Source organism: Sapajus apella, unplaced genomic scaffold (assembly GCF_009761245.1).
Source record: "Sapajus apella isolate SASKATOON/1434 unplaced genomic scaffold, GSC_monkey_1.0 scaffold27, whole genome shotgun sequence".
NCBI classification, from domain to species: domain Eukaryota; kingdom Metazoa; phylum Chordata; class Mammalia; order Primates; family Cebidae; genus Sapajus; species Sapajus apella.
Genome location: NW_022436967.1, coordinates 17168809 through 17191525, shown reverse-complemented (window position 1 = coordinate 17191525; position 22717 = coordinate 17168809). Strand labels below are relative to the sequence as shown.

The following is a 22717-nucleotide window of genomic DNA, read 5'->3' as shown; positions in this document are numbered from 1 at the left end:
TTATTGAATAGGGTGCCTTTTCCCCAATTTATGTTTTCGTATGCATTGTAGAAGATTAGTTGACTATAAATACTTGGCTTTATTTCTGGGTTCTCTATTCTGCTTAATTGGCCTATGTGTCTACTTTTTTACCAGTACCATGCTATTTTGGTAACTGGCTTTGCAGTATAATTTGAAGTCTGGTAATGTGATGCCTCCAGATTTGTTCTTTTTGCTTAGTATTTCTTTGGCTATTCAGACTCTTTTTTGGTTCCATATGAATTTTAGAATTTTGTTTTTGGTTCTGTGAAAAATAGTAATGGTATTTTGATGGAATTGCACTTAATCTGTGGATTGCTTTGGAAAATATGAAGACAATTTGTTTATATGAGTTATTGATTAGTTTTTACCATATTAGACATTAGAACTGAAAATTAGTGTAGTTTAAAAAACCTTAATGAAAAAAATATTTTCCAAAATAAAAAAATAAAATGAAACTGGCACTGTACACAAATCTATTTTCTGTCTATTTTAATAGTAAACAGGAGGAGCTTCAAATCTGCTACTGCAGTCAATATATTGTTATATGTTGTTTTTGCTCATGTATATGAAGAAAATTTGGTCCAAACTCAACAAGTGGCAGTTTTTTGAAAGGTGAGTTGCAATGTGGAATGTGACTTCATTACGTAACATCAAAAAATCCCATCTGTTAATATCACTATGGATCTCATCACAAAAGTCCCGAGTATGGAGGATCTGTCAAACTTCAATGGTGAATACGTATTTTCCAAAATTTGAATTTGTGCTTGAAAGTTTGAAATTTACGGCCGGGCGCGGTGGCTCTCGCCTGTAATCCCAGCACCTTGGGAGGCTGAGGTGGGTGGATCACCTGAGGTCAGGAGTTCAAGACCAGCTTGGCCATCACGGTGAAACCCCATCTTAAAAAAAAAAAAAAAAAGAAAGAAATTTACACATTGGCAATTAACGCTGGTTGTTTTCCTTGAACTGATAGGTTCCTTTCTTGAATTCAGAAAAAAAAATGTCAAATATCTAAGTCTGAAAAATCATAATTTGTCAGTAATTTCTTCAAATAAAAATAGCGTTCCATGAGAAAAGCAGCAAGTTCAGCTAGCAGCTCAATCCCACAAGTGCTTTTCCTTGAGACAACTAATGTATTTCAGTATTCGGCAGAAGGATTTTATACATACTTCTTATGTCATCACATAGAATATTTAAAAAGATGTATTCAAGAGTTAAGCTGTAATAAATGAGGGCTGAATCAGAAGAAAGAGAAAAAAAGACAATATTAACAATTTTGCTGCTTTGTAAAGGATATTTTTATATGAAATGGTTTTTGTTTCCTATCAGTGCATGGCATGTAGAATATAGTGTCTACTTGTATAGTTTGGAGCCACTATTTTGATTTATGCTTGAGCACTGGCACTATTAACCATCATTGTTTTGGTACCATCAGCGCAAATGTCAGCACAGTGAAATGGCACAAAACATCTTAGTGTTATGAAAATAGTTTCAAAGTTGCAGACAGCTGTGACAAGGCCTCAGGAACCACTCCCGCCCCTCAGGGCCCCACAGACGTCTGCTGACCTATAGTGACCCAGGATCTGACTAAGAGCTGACATTCTTTGACACTCTTTCATCAGTCCTTCCTTAATGAGCCTAGAGGTCTGCCTGGGGAAATACAGATGAGTTCAGATACAGCTACTTTCTTGATTTTTGTGGTTTCTTTCTTTCCTTTCTTTCTTTCTTTCTTTCTTTTTCTTTCTTTCTTTCTTTCTTTCTTTCTTTCTTTCTTTCTTTTTCTTTCTTTCTTTCTTTCTTTCTTTCTTTCTTTCTTTCTTTCTTTTTCTTTCTTTCTTTCTTCCTTTTTCTTTCTTTCTTTCTTTTTCTTTCTTTTCTGTTTTTTTGTAGAGATAGAGTTTTGCCATGTTGCCCAGGCTGGTCTTGAACCCCTCAGCTCAAGCAATCCACCCACCTCAGCCTCCCAAAATTCTGGGATTACAGACATGAGCCACTGTGGTTTTCCAGGAAAGAGTTCACAAATAATTGTGAAACAAAAAGAATTAAACCCCTGAAAATAGGTGCTTCTTAGGAAGAGAAGTTAGTTACTGCAGCAGTATTTGAAAAAGTTTTCCCCAAGTCTCAGGTCCAGACAATTATTTCTCTGAGGCTAAAATAACTCCACATTAAAATAGACAATACATGAAGATGGGTTAGCTGTTTAGCAATTTTGGAGAAATATATATCAATTTAGATTCAAGAAAAAAATACAGATAAATTTTAGAAGTCTACTGAAAAATAAAGCCATAGAAGAGATAGAAGAAAATAGAATTGTATAGCATTTTATGGCATTTTGGAGGTTAGAGGGTATATTATTAGTTTGCCAGGGCTGCCATAGCAAAGTACCACACACTGGAAGGCTTTTAAACAACAGCAATTTATTTTCTCACACTCCTGGAGTCTAAAAGTCATAGATCAAGGTGTCAGCAGGGAACCAAACCAATCCTCAGCGGCCTCTCTTCTTGGATTGTGGATCTCTGTCTTCTTGTGTCTTCACATGATCCTCCCTCTATGTCTGTCTGTGTCTTATCTTGTCTTTTTATAAGGACACCAGTCATATTGAATGAAGGCCCAATGAGATTATCTCATTTTAAATTAATTGCCCCTTTAAAGACCATATCTCCAACTATAGTTATAGTCTGAGATACTGAGGGTGAGAATTTTAACATGAGTTTTGAGGGGACACAATTCAGCCAATAACAGAAGGAAACTGATCTCAAAAGGAATAGAAGAAACCACAAAGAAAAAAACAGATATGGTAGCACAAGCCTGTAGTCTCTGCTATTTGAAGGCTGAGGCAAGAAGATTGCTTGAGCCCAAGAATGCAGCCTAGGCAAAATAGCAAGGCCCATCTTTTAAAAAGAAAAAAAAAAAACTAACTTAAAAAACATGAAAAAGTAAAGATAGTTAAACATTTCAATGTGTCACAAAAATGTTTAAACGTCAACAAAAATAAAGGAGAAAAGAGTTAATATCTTAAAAATACTTCATACAAATTAATAATGAAGAAATACTATGATTCCAATAAATAGATAAAAAACAAAAACAGACAATGCCGGTAGTGCTTATTTTCTGTTTAACAAGTGATGTCCACTGTTTAATTAATTGTGTAGAAAAAAAGTCAGAGTTTATTTTGAAGCTCTAATTTATTTTAAAACAGTGAAATGAGGCTATGATATAGCATCAGAACAAGACAAAAAGTGTGCATAATATGATAGCTGGAATTATTTGATTTTGCATCTAAAAACGCAATTTATTATTTATTAAAGTACATCTATGGTTTTGAAATGATTATCAAAGGTTTCAAACTACTAATTTTAAGTACTTCTCAAATAACTAATTAGCAGGGTGAGGAATTTTTATTCACTATAAAGAAAATGTCAAGTTAGATTAAATTACCACTGTATTTCCTCTTTTTAAAGATGTTTTAAGGTACCAGAGACATCTTGGTGGTGTTTATAAAAATCAACAGAAGATGATTACCTCTCAGATGTGATTAAATACCACTTTGAGACAAATTTGCAGAATTATCATGCACCTCAGTAACTTATAATCTTACGTTATGGTGCTAAAGCAACCATTACAGGTATAAGTTAAACAACTTATGGCTAAAAATAAAAGGAATTTAAACTGCATTAAAGTTAAAATCACCAACACGATAGTGGTGGTCAGCTGAGCGACTGAGTCATGAGCAAAAACATTAGTTTCCCCTAACACATTGTATAAATTTAAAAAGTTTTCAAACTCTTTTTAAAAAAGGAACAAAGTTATAGATACCCATTTTAGGTTTTTTTTGTTTTTGTTTTTTGATGGGGTTTCACTTTGTCACCCAGGCTGGAGTGCGGTGGTGTGAACACAACTCACTGCAGCCTCAACTTCCCAGGCTCAGGTTATCCTCTCACACTAGCCTCCTGAGTAGCTGGGACCACAGGCATGTGCCACCACATGTGTCCAATTTTTTGTATTTTTTATAGAGACAGTTTTATCATGTTGCCCTGCTGGTCTCAAACTCCTGAACTGAAGCCATCGACCTGCTTCAGCCTCCGAAAGTGCTGGGATTACAGGTGTGCACCATTGTGCCCAGCCTGATTTTGGGAGGCTGAGGCAGGAGAATTGCTTGAGGCCAGGAGTTCAATACTAACCTGGACAACATAGTGAGACCCCTGTCTCTAAAAATATATTTTTAAAAATTTATTTAAAAATAATAAAGATACAGAAAGAGAGATTATTACCACCTTGGATAATGACTAGCCTGCTGAAACACCTGTATGAGCTCCAGGGACTAGGAACCCCTGATGTAGCATAACCCTGTTTGTTTGAACTATTTATGAAGACCAGAGAGTTAAACAATTTGTCCCACACCACAATAATGAGTGTGGCTTCAGTTCTCTTTAGACATTTTCCATAAGACAATTTATCTTCCCATTTACAAAAGCTGCTTTCATTTGGCTTGCACATTTGAAACATAATTATATTGACATATTGGGTAAGATAGTTATCCTAAATTGTACTACATTTGCTTTTAATTATTACAATGTATCATTTTTAAATTTTATTGTGCATGAATTCTTTGATGATACTGTGTACCATTTTTCAAAGTTTTCTAATTATTTCAAGTCTATGAACCCAAGTTTTTGAACAGATTGTGACTTCCATAAAGTCACAGGTGCTCTATAAATTCAATATAGCAGGCACTTACAAAGTACCCAACTTTTTAAATAGTAAGTCTAAGAAGCAGTTTGAATGTTGCTTTATTTTCTTTATTTTATCTGTAACTGAGAAAAAAAATAAAAATAGCAAAGAGGTCAAAAAGTGAGAGATGTCACAAGGAAAGAAGAGTCCTGGGGCTTTGACAATCCTTTAATTTTTTTTTTTTCTAGAAAGTTGTTTTTGGTCCTGTTTAAATGCTCCCTTCTCTGAGTTGCTCCAACAACTTCTTTGAGCTTTGTTTTCCCAAAGGTGCCTGTTAAAAGTGAGTAGAGAAAGGACTTGCTGACCCAGAGCTATCTTTATCCTCAAGTAAAGGACTAATTCTGACAGCAATCCGCTCAACTAATCCTCATCTCAACTGTATGCTACCACATTAATACCTTATGTCTTAGTGTGAGTTCCCTAAAAGCAAAACCTAACAAGATTTGGACGGGGTGACTCATTGAAGGGATGCTTGCTGGAGAAAGGGAGGGAAGGAAACAGGAAAAGGCAGAGGAAGAAGCTAAACAAAGATTCCATCTCAGCTTGAGTCTGGCATCAGCCTAATTCTTTCAAGAGTTCTGGAGCATGAACTGCGCCAAATAGTTGGCCCCACCTTGAAACAGGGGACCAGCCCTTGTGTGCGTCCCCACCCATCAGTCACTGGCCATGCGGAGATGGAAGCATCACATCCAGGGGAATGCTGCTTCTTTTTAGCTGAGGGCAATTCTCTGACAGAAGTGATTAGCTGGGAACTGGACAGGAGTATCTGGGAGATGGGTACACTGGCCCAATAGAGGGCATCTGGGCAGGGCATCAAAAACATCAACCACACTCACTATCCCCTGTCATCACACCTTCTGAAATAACACCTTGAAATTATGAATAAGGAAAAAGATGAATATTAAAATTGTACCAGTTTATACAAACATAGTAAATAAAGAAAAAATGCCTGTTAGGAGCGCTGTCCCCAGCTGAATCTGCCACTTTTTCATTCAGCACTTTTTCCAACCCCAAAGAAGAAAATTACAAAATATTCAGATCCATAGCTATAAGCAAAAACTTTCACACTTGGAATCCTGGACCATATTATAAAACTATCAGTATCATCTATTATAGAAACTTTGCATCTTTACTATCTTAATACAACATACGGTAACATATAACAATGGAAAAATTCAATATTTATTCAGTTCTGAGACACAACATAGAATACATAAAGTTTGAAAAATAAGACATACTATTAGCATGGCACAAAAGTTAATGAAATGTTCTACAATGGTAGCAAAAAATTTATAAAGTTCCTTTCTTAAATTTAACTCCCCAAAAGTAGAAATTAAGAAATAATCTTTAAAGAGCTTTATGTAGTTCCATTTAGCACTTATTTCTATCTTCATGTCTAGAAAGATTTTCTGTGTGATACCAATGATTTTAAAGTAGGATGTATTTAGTTGGTTTTAAGGATCTCTGAAACTCTTTGAGCTATGATCATAATTCATATTCCTATAAAACTTGACAGCAACTGACTGAAGAGACTCAGGATGCTAAACATAACTCTATGAGAGATTTAAACCTAGCTGGTTAAAAAAAAGCTTTGAGTGTTTTGTAGTCTGTGAAGTGACCAGGGAACTTATTGGCCTTTATGCCTTTTCCCATTAAAGTCAAGAGGCATTTCGGGATTACCAGCACTCAGCTCAATTATGTAATAAGGCATATATAGATATATCACAATCTATTTTATATAGAAAGTAGAACTGAAATCCTTTGATAAGGAAAAAGATGTCAACCACTGTAAGCAATGATGGCAAGAAATGCCTCAAAAAGAACTGAAACACACCTGGGGATGCTTGGCCATGTCTTTCCAGGTATGCCTAGAGTTGTTGCTCTTTCCTATTTCTTCCCACGAGCAGACCCTCCAAAACTCAGAAGGGAGCTCACGAGTGAGATATGAAGTCAGCTGTTGATATCTCATTTAGCATTAAAGCAGCAGAGGCAGAAATTAGACAGTTGTAACAAAATGACAAACCTGCGTTACCCCCAACTTAAAAGAAAATCACATTACTGAAAAACAACAAACGTTAAGACAGAAAGCAGTCTATATTTTAGAAAAATCTTTAATGTGTTGTTTTAAATAATTCTATGAAACTTAAATATATAATGTAATTATATTTTCCATGAACCCATTTTGCTGTTAAATTCTTCACTTGGAGCTCAATTGTTCTAGGATTATCAGTAACACCTAAAATTCTAAGAATGTCTTACCAAGTCATAGCTGGTTGTAAAATTTCTTCAGTTTCTATTTAAAAAAAAGATTTCTTCAGAACTTGGACAAGGGAAGGTGTGCTACATAGTGAGGACTTTTTATTTTTATTTTGTTGGCAGTTCAATTCAGTTGGTTTCAACATTTATTGAGCACCTACTATGTACCAGGCACTGTACTAGATGCTGGAGACACAAAGATTAATAAGACAGAGTCCCTGTTCCCAAGGAACTGATAGTCTCTTGGCAGCAAACAGGTAGTGCAAAGATGTGGCATTTACTCTAAAATGAATAAAAATTTCAATAATATAGTAATACTGGGCTTTTCAACACAATGGTATGTCATTGTAATGTCAAGGCAGACAAATAAAATGCATTTTCATATGATAAAACAATAAAATCATTAAGAGCTAACTTTTAAAGATTCACATAATAAAGGTAGTTAATACTAAAAATTTACACCATAGTTTTTCAAGTATTTTATACTTAGAAATATTATTGCCCACATTTGTGCTATAGTCAAAGCCAAATTCCAGGTTGCTGCATCATTCACATCTCAGCATGCTGGGATTCAGTTTCTCACTAAGTTTATGAATTAGAATGGCTAATTCCTCAGTTGCTTGGCTCTTGTCCTCCAGAAGTTCATAACGAAGGCTGGAGATATCTTGCTTTATTTCTTTTAATTCACCTGTAGTGTTGATATTAAAAAGTCATTGGTAAGTTGCTCTTTGGATTTAGAAAAGAACAAAGAGTGAAATTCTTACAATATCCATGTATTTGCTTCATAAGTTTTCTAAGGTAGCTACTTCAAAGTTTTTTCTTTAAAATATTTCAGAAACATGTCTTTAAAAGTATACTGACCTTTGAAAAAAATCTATAAAAATAGCCAGCTATATTTTTTAATAGTAACACTCAGCTTAAAGTGTTGTCTTTTTTTTCACCCACCTTTTAACATTAGATGATTCTCTGTTAACTGATCTACAGCCAGGATACTTCCTTTCTGACTACAAGGGAGTCCCTTTGTTTCTTTCAAGTATAAAGATTGACACCTTCATCAAACATCTCCCATTGCTAGTATCAAAGGGAATCCTAGAAAAACTAAACTTTACTAAAAATGAATCAATCTTTCTGACAGGCAAATAATTTTGAGGCAAATTTGAACTAAAGGAAAGAAAGGAAAAAGAGTAGGAAGCGTTTATTAGGGAAGGCAATGGCAATGGACATGAAGACATTAGTTTGTCCAGCACAAAGGATCAGTGCGTAAGGAAGTAACAAGCAACAGTACAATTGAGGAGTTTAGATATGATACCACTGGCAATGTGTAGACTCTATACTCTTGAAGAGAATAGGAGAGTTTGGGCTGTAAAAATCAATTGCTCCCATAATTCAGTTTCTCAATATTTTGAGCTTATATATATTGCAATTAAAAACTGGATTCTCTTCAAGGAGAGGTGGTATTTGGTTATGGAAGAAAATAAAAGAAATGCTGGATTCTCTTGAAAGTGACTGTAATGTAGATAAACTGCTGACTTTCAAAAGCGAATGTTGGAGCAAGAATTTATCTTGAATCTAAGAAATAATTCTTCAAACCATTGATTTAGCCTTTTATAGTAAAATGGCATTTAAAACACAACCTTTGATAATTCCTGGTATCTTTAATATGCTTTAAAGTAAAATTTCAATATTCTTCTATTATATAAAAGTCAGAACCTTTTTATTTGAAAAAATTCTCTCAGAAATACACAGAAAACATTTGAGGAATCCTTTGTTGCAAAAAAGTGCTTTCTTTAGCATATGGCAATATATATATGTATATTTTTTTCCTACCATTATCATGATCTTGAGGCACATGGCAATATAAAAGGAATAAACTGATCTCATTTGAAATCATGAGGCAGACTTCAGTGGAAGGAGTGGATTCTCAGACCATTCAGTACCATAGTGGACCCCCCGCCCCACTTCACCTTCTACTATCGTTTCTTCCTTGTTCCCAACTCATGGGGAGGCTACGACCTATGTGTTGTATTAACTATTTAGTTTACCAATTCAGGAAACACAAGTTACTCAACCTTTTCAGACTTTAGTTTCCTCATTAATTAAATGAGGAGGTTATATGCTACACGTTTATAGTAAGAACTGTTCAAAACTCCAGATTCTCATTGATTTTCCTCTTTTGTGCAAGGGCTTTGGAAATGCTTTGTCTTTTTTTATGCTGTTTTGGTCATACAATTTTTCTCCTTTGTTCCTCCCTCCCTGCCCCCCATGGAGGTCAGGGTACAACTGATGAGACTTTTGCTTTCTAAACTACAGCCGAATTCCAGTCCTTTCTCCTGAGATAGTTTCTAGGTCACCATGATTGGATTTTTGCTAGTTATGAATTATAAATTTATAGATTTCTTTTCTATATACATATAGTATTGGATTGATTTAAATGTACAAGGAATTCCTTGTCTTAATCAAGTAATGGCTTCTAAGCCCATTAAAAATTTTATTAAGTTTAGCCCTTTCTTATCAGTGTAGATAGATCTAGTGGCATCACATTGGTGTTGGAAGGTACAGTTTCCATTTTTAGGACAACTTATTTCTCCCTGATTGATTTCTTTCCACCTCTGGGCCTATGTTTAGCTCTATCCCCTAGACTTTGGTAAAAAAAAATGTTTAGTCCAGATAGATGCCCTGCCTCAAATATGCCTTTAAAAATAAGCTTGCTTAAAGTAAGGAGGCAGGGAGGAAAGTAAAATTCAAAAGAGAAGCACCAGACAAGAAAAACAGATTAAAAATGTGTTTCTGGACAACAAAATAGAGGTTTCCTTGAAGACATGAATTCTGTATTCACTGTTTTATCTGCGTAACTGGAAAAATGTTAACACTAACGTGAACTCATTGAAAACATAACCGATACTACTGACTACCTTATGTTGGAAGCATTAAAAAACTCCTAGAGAGATGTCAGTCTTTACATTCTAAGAATCAGGGCAATCTGAGTAGACGTAAATTGTCTCTGATCAATAGTTTAAGTAACTGTTTATTTTAAAAGATGTTTTAGAAATGTAACATAAGGGCCCCACATGGTGGCTCACGCCTGTAATCCTACCACTTTGGGAGGCCGAGGCGGGCGGATCACTAGGTCAAGAGATCGAGACCATCCTGGCCAACCTGGTGAAACCTCATCTCTACTAAAATACAAAAATTAGCTGGGCATGGTGGCACACACCTGTAGTCCCAGCTACTTGGGAGGCTGAGGCAGGAGAATTGCTCGAACCCAGGAGGCGGAGGTTGCAGTGAGCCGAGATCATGCCACTGCACTCCAGCCTGGTGCCTGGCAACAAAGCAAGACTGTCTCAAGAAAAAAAAAAAAAAAAAAAAGAAAAGAAAAGAAATGTAACATAAGATCTTCCTCCCATCTTGGAGCCATCGAAACTGTAATCTGGGATTGGATTTTTAAAGTATGCCTCAACTTGAAGTTTTCCTGGTTCATTAAGTTAGGTATAAAAAGATGTTTCTCAAGTTGGAGATGCTTACCTTCATTAACTTCATCATTTTCTTTGTCTACTTGTGCTTTCAAAACATACCGCTTTATAAGTCTTTTCATTATCTGCTGTTGGGCAAAAATAAATGATTAACTCTTCAGTGATGTACATAAGTGCTCCAAATCCTATTTTCCAAAGAACCTTACATACCTGTAAAGCAAACAACTCAGGGGAGGAAAATTTTATACAACTATGTATAGAATAATTACACAGGTTTCAGAACTTAACACTGTTTTACACCTTCTACTGAGACTTACTGCATAATCCACCAATAGTTTTTTTTTGTTTTTTGGCCTCAGAAATGGAAGAAGCTTTTAAAAAGCAGTTAAGCTAGAATATTTGAATTCATGGCTTCTCTTTCAATGAATAGTTTCTAATTTACACTGATACTACTTTATCACCTGTAGGTACCACCTTATTTCCCAGTATTTAGAAAAATATATGAATGTATACTCTATATAGAGAATTTGGAAAATATAGAGAACAACAAAATAAATAAATGAAATCACTGACAACCTCACCATCCAAAGATAATCACTGTTGTCATTTTGGTGTGTGTCCTTATAATATCTTTTCTTTAAATTTTGTATATATACTAATTGCTGTATGTATTATATTTTATGTTTTCTAAATACCATATATTTTGTTATATTGCATGTTTTTCTCTAATAGCAATATACAGGGACTATTTTCAGTCTAAATAAATGCTCTTCTAGGATAACTTTATCCATATGGAAAAAATTAAATTGGAGCCCTACTTCATACCATGAACACAAAAATTAGTTCAATGTGCATCTTAAATGTGAAAGACAAAGCTTTTGAATCCTTAAAAGAAAGTTATTATATAAGACAGCATATTTATAAAATTTAGTGTAGAACTGGATTTTTAAAAAACAAGAATAAAACTTCTGATTACAATAGAAAAGACTGATAAACTCAACTTCATTACAATTTAAAACTTCTATTTATAAAGCTACCATAAAGAAAATGAAAAGGCAAGCCATAGACTGGGAGAAAATATTGGTAATACTTGTAAGTAACAAATAATTTGCATCCAAATATATAAAGAACTTTTAATTCAATAAGAACAACTCAAATAACCCAATTTTAAAATAGGCAAAAGATAAATATTTCACAGAAATGTAAATGTGAAGGGTCAATAAGCTTAAGAAACAATTTCAAACTCTGTTTCAGGGAAATACAAATTTTAACTAAAGAAGACACAATTTTACATCTAATAAAGAGAACGATTAATATATCCAGTCATGCCAGCTGTTGGAAAGGATATAGATCAATGGGGACTTTTATACTTTACTGGTATGACTTTAAATAGACAACTTTGAAGACAATTTAGTATTATCTTTTTAGTTTTTAAGTTGATTTCTATTAAAAAAATTTTTTTAAGTGGAGTCTCACTATATTGCACAGGCTTGCCTCAAACTCCTGGGCTCAATGCTGTCCTGCCTCAGCCTCTCCAACAGCTGGGGTATAGGCATGAGCCACTGCATCCAGGTGGTATTATCTTTTAAAGTTGAACATTTGCATACCCTTTTATCTAGAAAGTCTACATCTTGGTATAAAGCCTAGAGAAACTGCAGGTGTGAACCAAGAGACATACAATAATGTTTGTAGCAACCCTGTCGGAAATAGCAAAACCCTGGAAACAATCTAAACAAATATTAAGAAGAATAGACAAATTGTAGTATGTTACAATGTAATGTTATGTTCATTAATGAAATTAATGCACCATAGCCACACACAACAGTGTGGATGAATCTTAGAAGTATAATGTTGAATGAAAAATTCCAGAAGACCACAAAGTATGAAAGTATTCTTATGAAGCTCAATAACAAGTAAATCTATAGAATATATATTTAAGATTATTGATACATGTAATAAATTATATTAGAAAAGAACATTAAAGCAAGAAGAGGAGAAACCCAACTTCAAGACAGGGATTAACTCTTAGGTGGAGGCAGAGGAGTGGGTAGGGAGGTGCATATAAGTAGAGGCAATGGACGGATGATGTTATCATTGTCAGGTCGGTGGTGGTTTCATGAGTGTAAATGTAATTATGCTTCATAATTTATTTTGCGTTACACATACTCTTATGCATGTAACAAACACCACATATAAAAGATAACAAAGGAAAGGAAAAAAGACTTGAACTAAAATGCAAGCTTAGCGAGAGCAGAAAATATATAGTCCAATTTTTAAGAAAGTAGAAATTATGCCAAGGTCAGGTAAGAGAGGAATCTAAAAAGACTCAAAATGTTATGCAGAGAATAATAATAGACTGAGAGAGCCCATGATACTGAAAAGGAAAAGCTCATTTTACCAGTCACCGTAAAACATAAAACCTGTTGAATTTTGTAGAATCTAGATCCCAGGACAGACTCACAGCTAGATGGATCTTAAACTGGGCTCATTCATTCATTCAGAAAATATTTATTGAGACCCAATTCTGTGGCAGGTACTGCACCAGGTACTGGGAGTACAACAGTGAACATAGTCCCCAGTCCAGTGAAACTTCATATCAATATGGAACAATTCACTATAATGGGTGAACATATCAGGGATCTAGTTAAGTTTAGGGGACAGTAAAGACAGAGTCCTATGAAATGAAAATACAACGTTATGTATATCAGTTAAAAGCAGCTTGAAAGACAATAATACAAATTGGTGGAAAAGAAAAGGCTATTTAACAAGTAGTGCTGAGACAAGTTGAGCCTGTGTACGAGGCAAGAAGGTACCTGAGGTTAGACAGAAATCAGTTCCCCACACATGACACTACCTGGTAATGGTCCACCCCTTTGTTCATGTTGGAAAGATAATTCATAAGAATTCTAAAATGATCTGTAGCTCAGAGAAGGAGACAAAGATGGCCATCTGCATTCTATTAGGAAGCTTGTTTAGTAAACCCAAGGCAGTATTGTGTAATAGGCGACAAAGACTCTCTCCTTGAGGTCTCTTTCCCCTTATTGCAATAGTTCCTGAGTAAAACCTGTTTTTACCACTTTATCTACTGTCTGGCTCTGGTTTTCTTTAACACAGTTGAGATTGTGAGCTGAAAGAACAAATCATGTAGATTTGAGTTGTGACTCCATCATTAACAAGCTCTGGAACCGTGGTATCTTAATCTGTATAATAGAAATGCTAGACTGTGTCTTGCATTGTTAAAGAGATAGTACATGTAAATTACATAGTAGGTGCTATAACTGTTATTCTCTCATTATTATCTATGCTTCTGTAAAGCAAATCTTGATAAATCCATCTTAATGATGGTACCATAAACAAGGACCATGAAACTCATATGTAACAAGTAAAAATACAATTTTAAATATTAGCTTTTAACTAAATTTCCAACTGATTCTTTAATTAAAGCCAGTACCAAAAATTAAACTGAACAATAACAGATTCATCTTTTTTCCCTCTTGCTCAAATTGCTAACTAATGAACACAATAGAAGTCTATAGATTAACTTCCACTTTCCACGAACTTCCAGAAATTATACAGCTTTCCTGGTACAAGCCTGTGAATCATTCTTTAAGGAAGACATTATAACTCTATGAAAACTATTGATTTTCTCTGTCCAGGGTATGGGAATTCTAGAGAGAGGTTCCAAAACTGAAACTGAGTGGTAACCAGGTAAAGAGCCCAGGTGATACTTACTTCAAACAGTCCTTCCTGCAAACAAACCCAAGTTCATTTTTCAACCCTCCATTAAGACTGGGAGAAGAAATAAGATGTGGGTGGTTGGGTAGCTGCAGGATGGTTAGATATCTTCCTTCCCAAAAGGAGTGAAAGCTTTTCTTCTCGCTTGCCTGTTTTTTTACTGATTCAAATTCAACTAATAATTGTCAAGCACTCTATCAGGTACTTTTACATTCATTCTCCCATTTAATTCTATAGAGAAGCCAAATTTGACTGTCATTAGTAGGTTTTGTACTATGAATTTTAACAATCTAAAAAGTGAATGAAGGTAATAAGACTGATTTAGACAAATAGAAAAAACTCAGACGCATAAAGTAAAATTTTAGACAGGAAAAGGACCTTGGGAATCATTGTCTTTCATGTTTTTATACCACTCATGAAACTTTCTAAAAGATTACCATTACATAGCTTCTGTATGAACTTCTGTGATTGATGGCCTGCTATTTTTCCAAACAGCTGGTTTAATCTATTTTTTGGACAGCTGTAGCTGTTAGAAAACAGTTCTTTTGTATTGAAGCCAAAATAACTATCAGTCCAAGTTCTGTTCTTTGGGGCAACAGCAAATAAATTTTTTTTCTTCTACTTGATTGACTTTTACCTGTTACTTTTTTCTGCCTTTTTTTGAAGAGGGACCTGCAAACCTATTGATGATTGACTTTAAAATATCCTCTTTTCTAGGTTTCCCAGTTCTATAAACCTAAGGAAAAATCTGAGGCAAACTAAATATATTTGTGCCAAGTTTAAGGACTGCAACCTGGGGAGCACAGATTCAGTTGTGCTCCCCAGTTGCCCTGAATATGTGCTCCAATTAGCAGCAGTTACTAGTGGGTTTTTAGAGGGAAAAAAAGAGGCAGTTCCTAAGTTGTTTACCAAAGATTTACATTGAAATAACATAAGCTTTTGACTGGTTATACATTGTTCTTTGTATCACAAGTTCCAGGAACATGAAGATAACACGTGAGGCTGCAAGTCTGGAACAAATGCCTTTAGGCTGCTGTCCTCAGACATAGGTAGAGGTAGGCAGCTGTAACTGAAAGTCCCATACTCATGTTCTTGGGACCTGATAAATTTTTCATACGTCACATAGTTCAGACTGCTTTGAGCTACTTTTCTTTTCTCTATTCCCATATCATTTTATTTATATTTATATTTATTTCTATTTCATATATAGGCATAACTATACCACATAGCCATGTAGTGTTATGTGAATATTTGTCTACTTATTCTTTCCTTTACTTCCTCCTCACCTCAACACTGCCATTTTACTCCAATGGAGATCTTCTTGAAGTCATGGACTATATCTTTGTATTTGTATAACCTAACATCATGTATAACAGGGGTTATCCTGAATGTGCCTGGAAGCTCACTGTGAGTAGAGTTCAGGAACATCTCATTTTGCCCCATTTAGTGAAAACTTGTCATGTGCTTCCAGTATAACCAAGCCATCAATGATATCCTTCATGAACTGGACCAGAGTCCACCACCTGGGCCAAAGACCATCCAACACTGTATTTATTTGGGCCAAAGGTATTACCAAAGTGAAGTCAGCTATGAAAGCAGATCTGCCAGCAAGAGACAACAGAGCGAATAAAACTCAAGAACCCACAGTCCAGCTTCTGTGGAGGCTCACAATAAATTCCTATTTCTTAACATATCTTAGTGTATCTGCAACTTGAAATAAATTAAGATATAAGCCTTTAACTTGAAATATCCAAGCACAAATATTGTTATAATAAATTTAAAAAATCATTAAAATTAGCAGAACTTAATCATAGCCATCTTCCTGAATATGTTCTTGAGAAAAATCACACCCATTTAAAAAAAATTCTTTACACACATAATAGAATTACTTCAACATGCTATTAATAATTAATTTTAAAAACCACCATTGATAAAAACATTTTTGGTATTTTTGTCTTTTTTTGAGAGAAACGGTCTTGCTCTGTCACCCGGGCTGGAGTTCAGTAATGTGATCATTGCAGCCTCAAACTCCTGGACTCAAAACAGCCCACATCAGCCTCCCAAAGCACTGGGATTGTAGAATTGCGTCACCATGTCTGGCCCTGATCAAAACATTTTTGAAAATCTTCCTCTGTGGCCTCTTGGGGCATATTTGAATCTCTGTCTTTGAAGAAATTGTTTTGGAGGAAAAAAGCCCTCATATGGATATAAAAATGTAAGGTGATAACCCTATTGGTGATGGCTACATGTTTGTTGAAGTTGGATATGATAATTTTTGAAAAAATGCAAAGTGATGGCACTGTCTTCTTAATAGGAATAATTAGCTAAGTTCAGTAACCAGAAAAAAATGAAACTTTTTTGGGTCTTATGGACTAATTATAAAAATAATTCTTTAAAGATGTTCTAAAAATATTCTGAGTTGTCATAAGCCCATTAGTATATTCCAAGGGTTATCACTTTGAAAGAAAATTCCTATTCAACAGATCAAGTTCCTGATTTTTTTTTTTTTTTTTTGTAAAGACAGATTTCACCATGTTAACCAGGCTAGTCTCAAACTCTTGACCTCAGATGATCTACCCACCTCAGCCTCCCAAAATGCTGGGATTACAGGCATGAGCCACCACGCCCACCCCCAACTTCTGGAAATTTTTTTAAAGGTAAGTCTTATCTATTGTAATCAGGCTGCATGAAAAAAAATCTCTAACAACTAAATAATTGTTATTATCTCTCATTGTTATGAACTGAATGTTTTCTTCACCCCAGATTCATGTGTTCAAATCCTAAGAACCCACAATGTGATGGTATTAGGAGTTGATTAGGTTCCACCCTTATGAATGGGATTAGTGCCCTTACAAAAGAGATCCCACGAAACTTCCTTGTCCCTTTTCTGCCATATGAGGACAAAATGAGAAGTCAGTTGTCTGTGAACCAAGAGGCACTTACAGCTACCTGATTTTCAACAAATGCACAAAGAACATACATTGGGGAAGGGGTAGTCTCTTCAATGAATGGTGCTGGGAAAACTGGACATCCACATGCAGAAGGATAAAAATAGACCTCTATCTCTCACCATATATAAAAATCATTTCAAAATAAAGTCTCAGATGTAATACTCAAAATGATAAAACTACTGGAAGAAAACATGGGGGAAATGATTCAGGACACTGGTCTGGGCAAGGAGTTTTTGGATAAGACCTCAAAAACACAGGTAACAAAAGCAAAAATAGACAAATGAGATTATATCAAGCATATTTTCAAAATATGCATCTGGAAGGCATTAATATCCATAATATCTAAGGAACTTAAACAACTCAACAGCAAAAAACAAGTAATCCAATTAAAAACTGGGCAAAAGACCTGAAGAGACAAAAGAAGATATACAAATAGACAACAGGCATATGAAAAAAATGTTCAACATCACTAATCATCAGAGAAATGAAAATCAAAACCACAATTAAGATTTCACCTCACCCCAGTTAGGATGGCTATTACCAAACAGACAAAAAGTAACAAATGCTAGTATGGATGTGGAGAAAGAGAAACTCATACACTATTGAAAGAAATGCAAATTAGTACAGCCATTACAGAAAACATTATGGAAGTTTCTTAAAAAATTAAAAATAGAACTACTATAGGATCCAAAAATCCCAATACTAGGTATATATCCAAAGGAAATTCAATTAATATATTGAAGAGATACTTAAAAAGTTAAAAACAGAACTACTATGTGACCCAGCAATCCCACTACTGGGTATCTACCCAAAGGAAATGAAATTAATATGTTGGAGAGATAGCTACACTCCCATGTTTGTTGCAGCACTATTCACAATAGCCAAAATATGGAATCAACCTAACTGTCCATCAAGAAATGAACAGATAAAGAAAATATGGTTGTATATATACACACAATGGAATTCTATCAGACACAATGACATTTTGTCTTTGTGGCAACATGGGTGGACCTGGAGGACATAATGTTAAGTGAAATAAGCCAAGTACAGAAAGACAAATATCACATGATCTCACTCATATATGACATCTTAAGTTTATCTCATAGAAGTAGAGAGTAGAATAGTGGTTACCAGAAGTTGGAGAGAGCAGGAGGAATGGGAGGTGGGGAGAAGTTGGTCACCAGGTACAAAGTTATAGTTAGAAGTAAGTTAAGGTGTTATAGTGCATGGTAGGGTGACTACAGTTAACCACATTGTATGTTTTAAAATAGCTAGAAGAGAGGATTTTGAACGATCTTACCCACAGCTAACATCTTACTGAACTGGGAAAAGCTGAAAGCTTTTTTAGAACTGGAACAAGACAAGGATGCCCACTATCACCACTCTTATTCAACATAGTGCTGCATGTTCTAGCCAGAACAATTAGGCAAGAGAAAGAAAGAAAGGGTATCCAAATTGGAAAGGTGGAAGTCAAATTGTCCCTGTTTGCAGACAACATGACCTTGTACATGGAAAAACCTATAGACTCTACCAAAAAACTTTCAGAACTGATAAATTCAGTGAAGTTGCAGAATACAAAATTAACATACAAAAATCAGTCATTTCTATACGTGAACAACAAACTATTTGAAAAAGAAAATAAAAAGGCAATGCCATTTACAATATCCAGGAATAAATTAACCAAGGAGATGAAAGACCTCTTCAAGGAAAACTACAAAACACTGATTAAAGAAACTGAAGAAGATACAAACAAATGGAAATGTATCCCATGCTCGTAGATCAGAAGAATTACTATTGTTAAAATGACAACAGTACTCAAATTAATCTACAGATTCAATGCAACTCCTATTACAATACCAATGACATTCTTCACAGAAATAGAAAAGAAATTCTAAAATTTGTAGGGAATCACAAAAGACTCCCTAGCAATCCTGAGCAAAAAGAACAAATATGGATGTATCACACAATCGGACCTCAAAATATATTACAAGGCTGTAGTAACCAAAACCACATGGTACTGGCATAAAAACAGACACATAAATCTATGGAACAGAATTAAGAACTCAGAAATTAATCCATGTATCTACAACCGATTTTTTACAAGGATGCCAAAACACTCACTGGGAAAAGGACAGTCTCTTCAATAACCAGTACTGGGAAAACTGGATATCCATATGCAGAAGAATGAAACTAGACTCCCACTTCTTACCTTGTATAAAAATCAGCACAAAATGGATCAAAGACCTAAATGTAAGACCTGAAATGATAAAACTAGTAGAAAAAAACATAGGGGAAATGCTTTAGGACATTGGACTCAGAAAAGATTTTATGAATAAGACCTGAAAAGCACAAATAACAAAAGCAAAAATAAACATATGGGGTCATACCAAACCAAAGGCTTCTGCACAACAAAGGAAACAACAACAATGAAAAGACAACCTAGCAGGATGGTAGCCACAGAAGTTGGAATCCGATAAAGAGTGTGTAACAACTCACCTGCCGAATTAAAAAAAGTAATAAAATAAAAAAAATTAAAATTAAAAAAAATTTAAAAAAGAAAGACAACATACAAAATGGGAGAAAATATTTGCAAATTGCTCATCCAATAGATCAATATCCAGAATATACAAGGAACTCAAACATCTCAACAGAAAAAAAAAAATCCAATTAAAAATGGGCAAATAATCTGAACAGAGATTTCTCAAAAGAATACATATAAATGGTCAACAAAATGTGAAGAAATGTTTGACATCACTAACCAAATCACAATGAGGTATCATCTCACTCCAGTTAGAATGGCTATTATCAAAAAATGCTGGCAAGAATGCAAAGGAAGGGAACTCTAATATGTTGTTCGTGAGAATGTAAACTAGTAAAACCACTATGGAGAACAGTATAAAGGACTTTCCAAAAACTACAAATAGAGCTACCATATGATCCAGCAACCCCATACGCGGAATTTATCTAAAGAAAAGAAATTATTGTATTAAAGAGACAACGGCACTCACATGTTTTATTTCAGCACTCTTCACAATATTCAAAATAGGAAATCAACCTAGGTGTCTAACAGCAGACGAATGTATGAAAAATGTGGTGTGTATATACAACGGAATACTATTCAGCCATAAAAAGGATTGAAATTCTGTCATTTGCAGCAACATGGATGGAACTGGAGGACATTATGTTGAGTGAAATAAGCCAGGAACATAAAGTTAAGCACTGTATGTGCTCACTCATATGTGGAAGCTAACATAGTTGATCTCATGAGGTAAAATGTAGGACAGAGGATACTAGAAGCTGTGAGAAGTAGGGGGTAGGGAGGGATATGAAGAGATTTGTTAAAGGAAATTACTGCTAGATAAGAGGAATAAGTTCTACACCAGGAGTCCCCCACCCCTAGGCTGAGGACTGGCACCTGTCCGTGGTCTCTTGGGAACCAGGCTGCAGAGCAGGAGGTGAGTGGCGGGCAAGCGAGCATTACTGCCTGAGCTCCACCTCCTGTCAGATCAGCAGTGGCATTAGATCCTTCTATTATTGTGAACCCCATTGTGAACTAAACATGTGAGGGATCTAGGCTGTGCACTCCTTATGAGAATCTAATGCCTGATGACTGAGTTGGAACACTTTCATCCTGAAATGAATGCCCCCATCCATGAAAAAAATTGTTGTTCACAAAACCAGTCCCTGGTGCCAAAAAGGTTGGGGACCACTGTTCTACACCACTATAGAATGACCATAGTTAACAATGATATGTTAATATTACACAGTTTCATAGAGCTAGAAGGAAGATATTGAATATTCCCAACATAATATTGATAGATGTCTGAGATGATGGATGTTACCTAATTACCCTGATCTGATCCTTAGGTATGTATCAAAACATCACTATGTACACAGTGAATATGTACAATATAATTTATCAATGAAAAAATAAAATTAGACAAAACCAATAAAACAAAAATAAAAATAAAATTTATAAAATTTTTCTAAAAAGAAAAAAGACTTTGACAATCAATATGCTGAGCCATTTTGTAGTTTTCTGCTTCTAAAATAATTGGATAAGGAATAGAACAGTACACAGTAATTGACATCACCAATATATTATAAATTCCTTGATCTTCAGTCTTGTGAACTTACAGACATCAGAAAGTCAAAGACTTCATAGTCAAAACAACTAGATGAAAAATAAAGAACTATAACCTCTGAGTTAGAGGATAGTGTTCAAATGTCACATCCAGTATCAAAATGCAAACATTATTTTAAGGTAGTACTCATGAAACAGTATAGCCAAACAATCCACTTAAAAAATGGATCACCTGAAAGAAAAACCTAGAGAAATGTATCAAATTTTCCTACTGTGAGAGCGCTGTTCATTTTAACATACCCTGTCTTCTCCTTTCTTCAGTTTAAGTTATACATTATTTGGTAATTGTAGCAACACTTTGCTTTCAATATTGCAAGAGGAACTCTTAGTTTAAAGAATGAAGGATTTGGACTCTGATTTCTAAAGTCTCCTCCAACTAACCTACTATTTTCTCTTATTTTAAATTTTTTTTAAAAAAAATTTCACAGGTGTTGAATCATTTTCTCTGTTCTGAACTAATCATGGTATATCTCAAGAATATAATTCAACTCACGACACACACATATACAAACACACAGAGACATATATGGAATCACATACAGATAAGAGATATGTCTAATGTATGCTTACCTGATAACGTGTTGGCTGATTGAGAATGCTGTTAAAACTGTGTGATTCAAAAACTCTTGAGTTAGACTGAGTGAAGAGGTTTAACTAGGAAAAAATACAATTAACCTAGTAAATTAGAATACATTCATTTGGAATAAAAAATATAATCCATTTATTCTCCTTGATAACATTTCTGGAGTCAACATTCCCAAGAAACATTTTGTGGAAGTTGAGCTTTATAAGTGATGTAATATATTCCCAAAGGTTAAAATTGCTGTGAGCAATACGCTCACATTTGTTAAAATGTTGGCAAGATGTACTACTGTAATAGAACTATTTAATTGAATATATATGTTAAACATTGGTTCACAATAAACATATTTTTTCCTGGGGACCTTGTATACTTTATCTAAATGTACTCATAGCATCTAGAAGGCCAAGTTCCATAGAAGTTCCATTTGCTCCTGAGACTAATTTCCTCTCCTAGACTTGAGTAGAAACACATTACAGGTTCAGATGGCACCATTTGGTATTTTGTAGCCCTAAAATATTGGGCAAAATAACAAATCTTCCAAAGCATCTTGGCCTTATGCTGAGCTACATTCACCATTTTGGGGAGAACTGGGATGAAGAATTTTGGTTTCCTTTTCTTTTCTTTTTCTTTTTAAGGTTTAGCTTTTGAGTGGGTAGGAACAGGAAGCAAGAGGAACACACAGGTACTACTGTCTAGTCTTCATTTATATGAGCAAGGCCTGCCTCTTATTTGCAAACAAGCTCTGCCACTGTAAGGTGTGATTCAAAGGCATGACCCTCTATCCAAAGAGATGATTGGCCTCACTACCTACTTCCCACCGTTATAACTC

General features: G+C 34.9%; 1 protein-coding gene across 9 annotated transcripts in view; it reads right to left on the bottom strand.

The window, feature by feature from the left end:
- Window positions 1-4905: 4905 nt before the first annotated feature.
- The window catches only part of TRPC3 (transient receptor potential cation channel subfamily C member 3), a 69385-nt gene continuing 51573 nt past the window's right edge, over window positions 4906-22717 (bottom strand). For 2 of the 9 annotated variants that reach the window (XM_032292389.1, XM_032292395.1), the window contains exons 11-13: window positions 21876-21959; window positions 10528-10603; window positions 4906-7693 (exon numbers count right to left, since the gene is read on the bottom strand). In XM_032292389.1, coding sequence (XP_032148280.1) covers window positions 7551-7693; window positions 10528-10603; window positions 21876-21959 — 303 coding nt within the window. In that variant the 3' untranslated portion in view covers window positions 4906-7550. Of the gene's footprint in view, window positions 7694-10527; window positions 10604-21875; window positions 21960-22717 lie in introns of those variants that run through there. The other 7 variants (XM_032292390.1, XM_032292392.1, XM_032292391.1 and 4 more) reach the window with 6 other exon arrangements.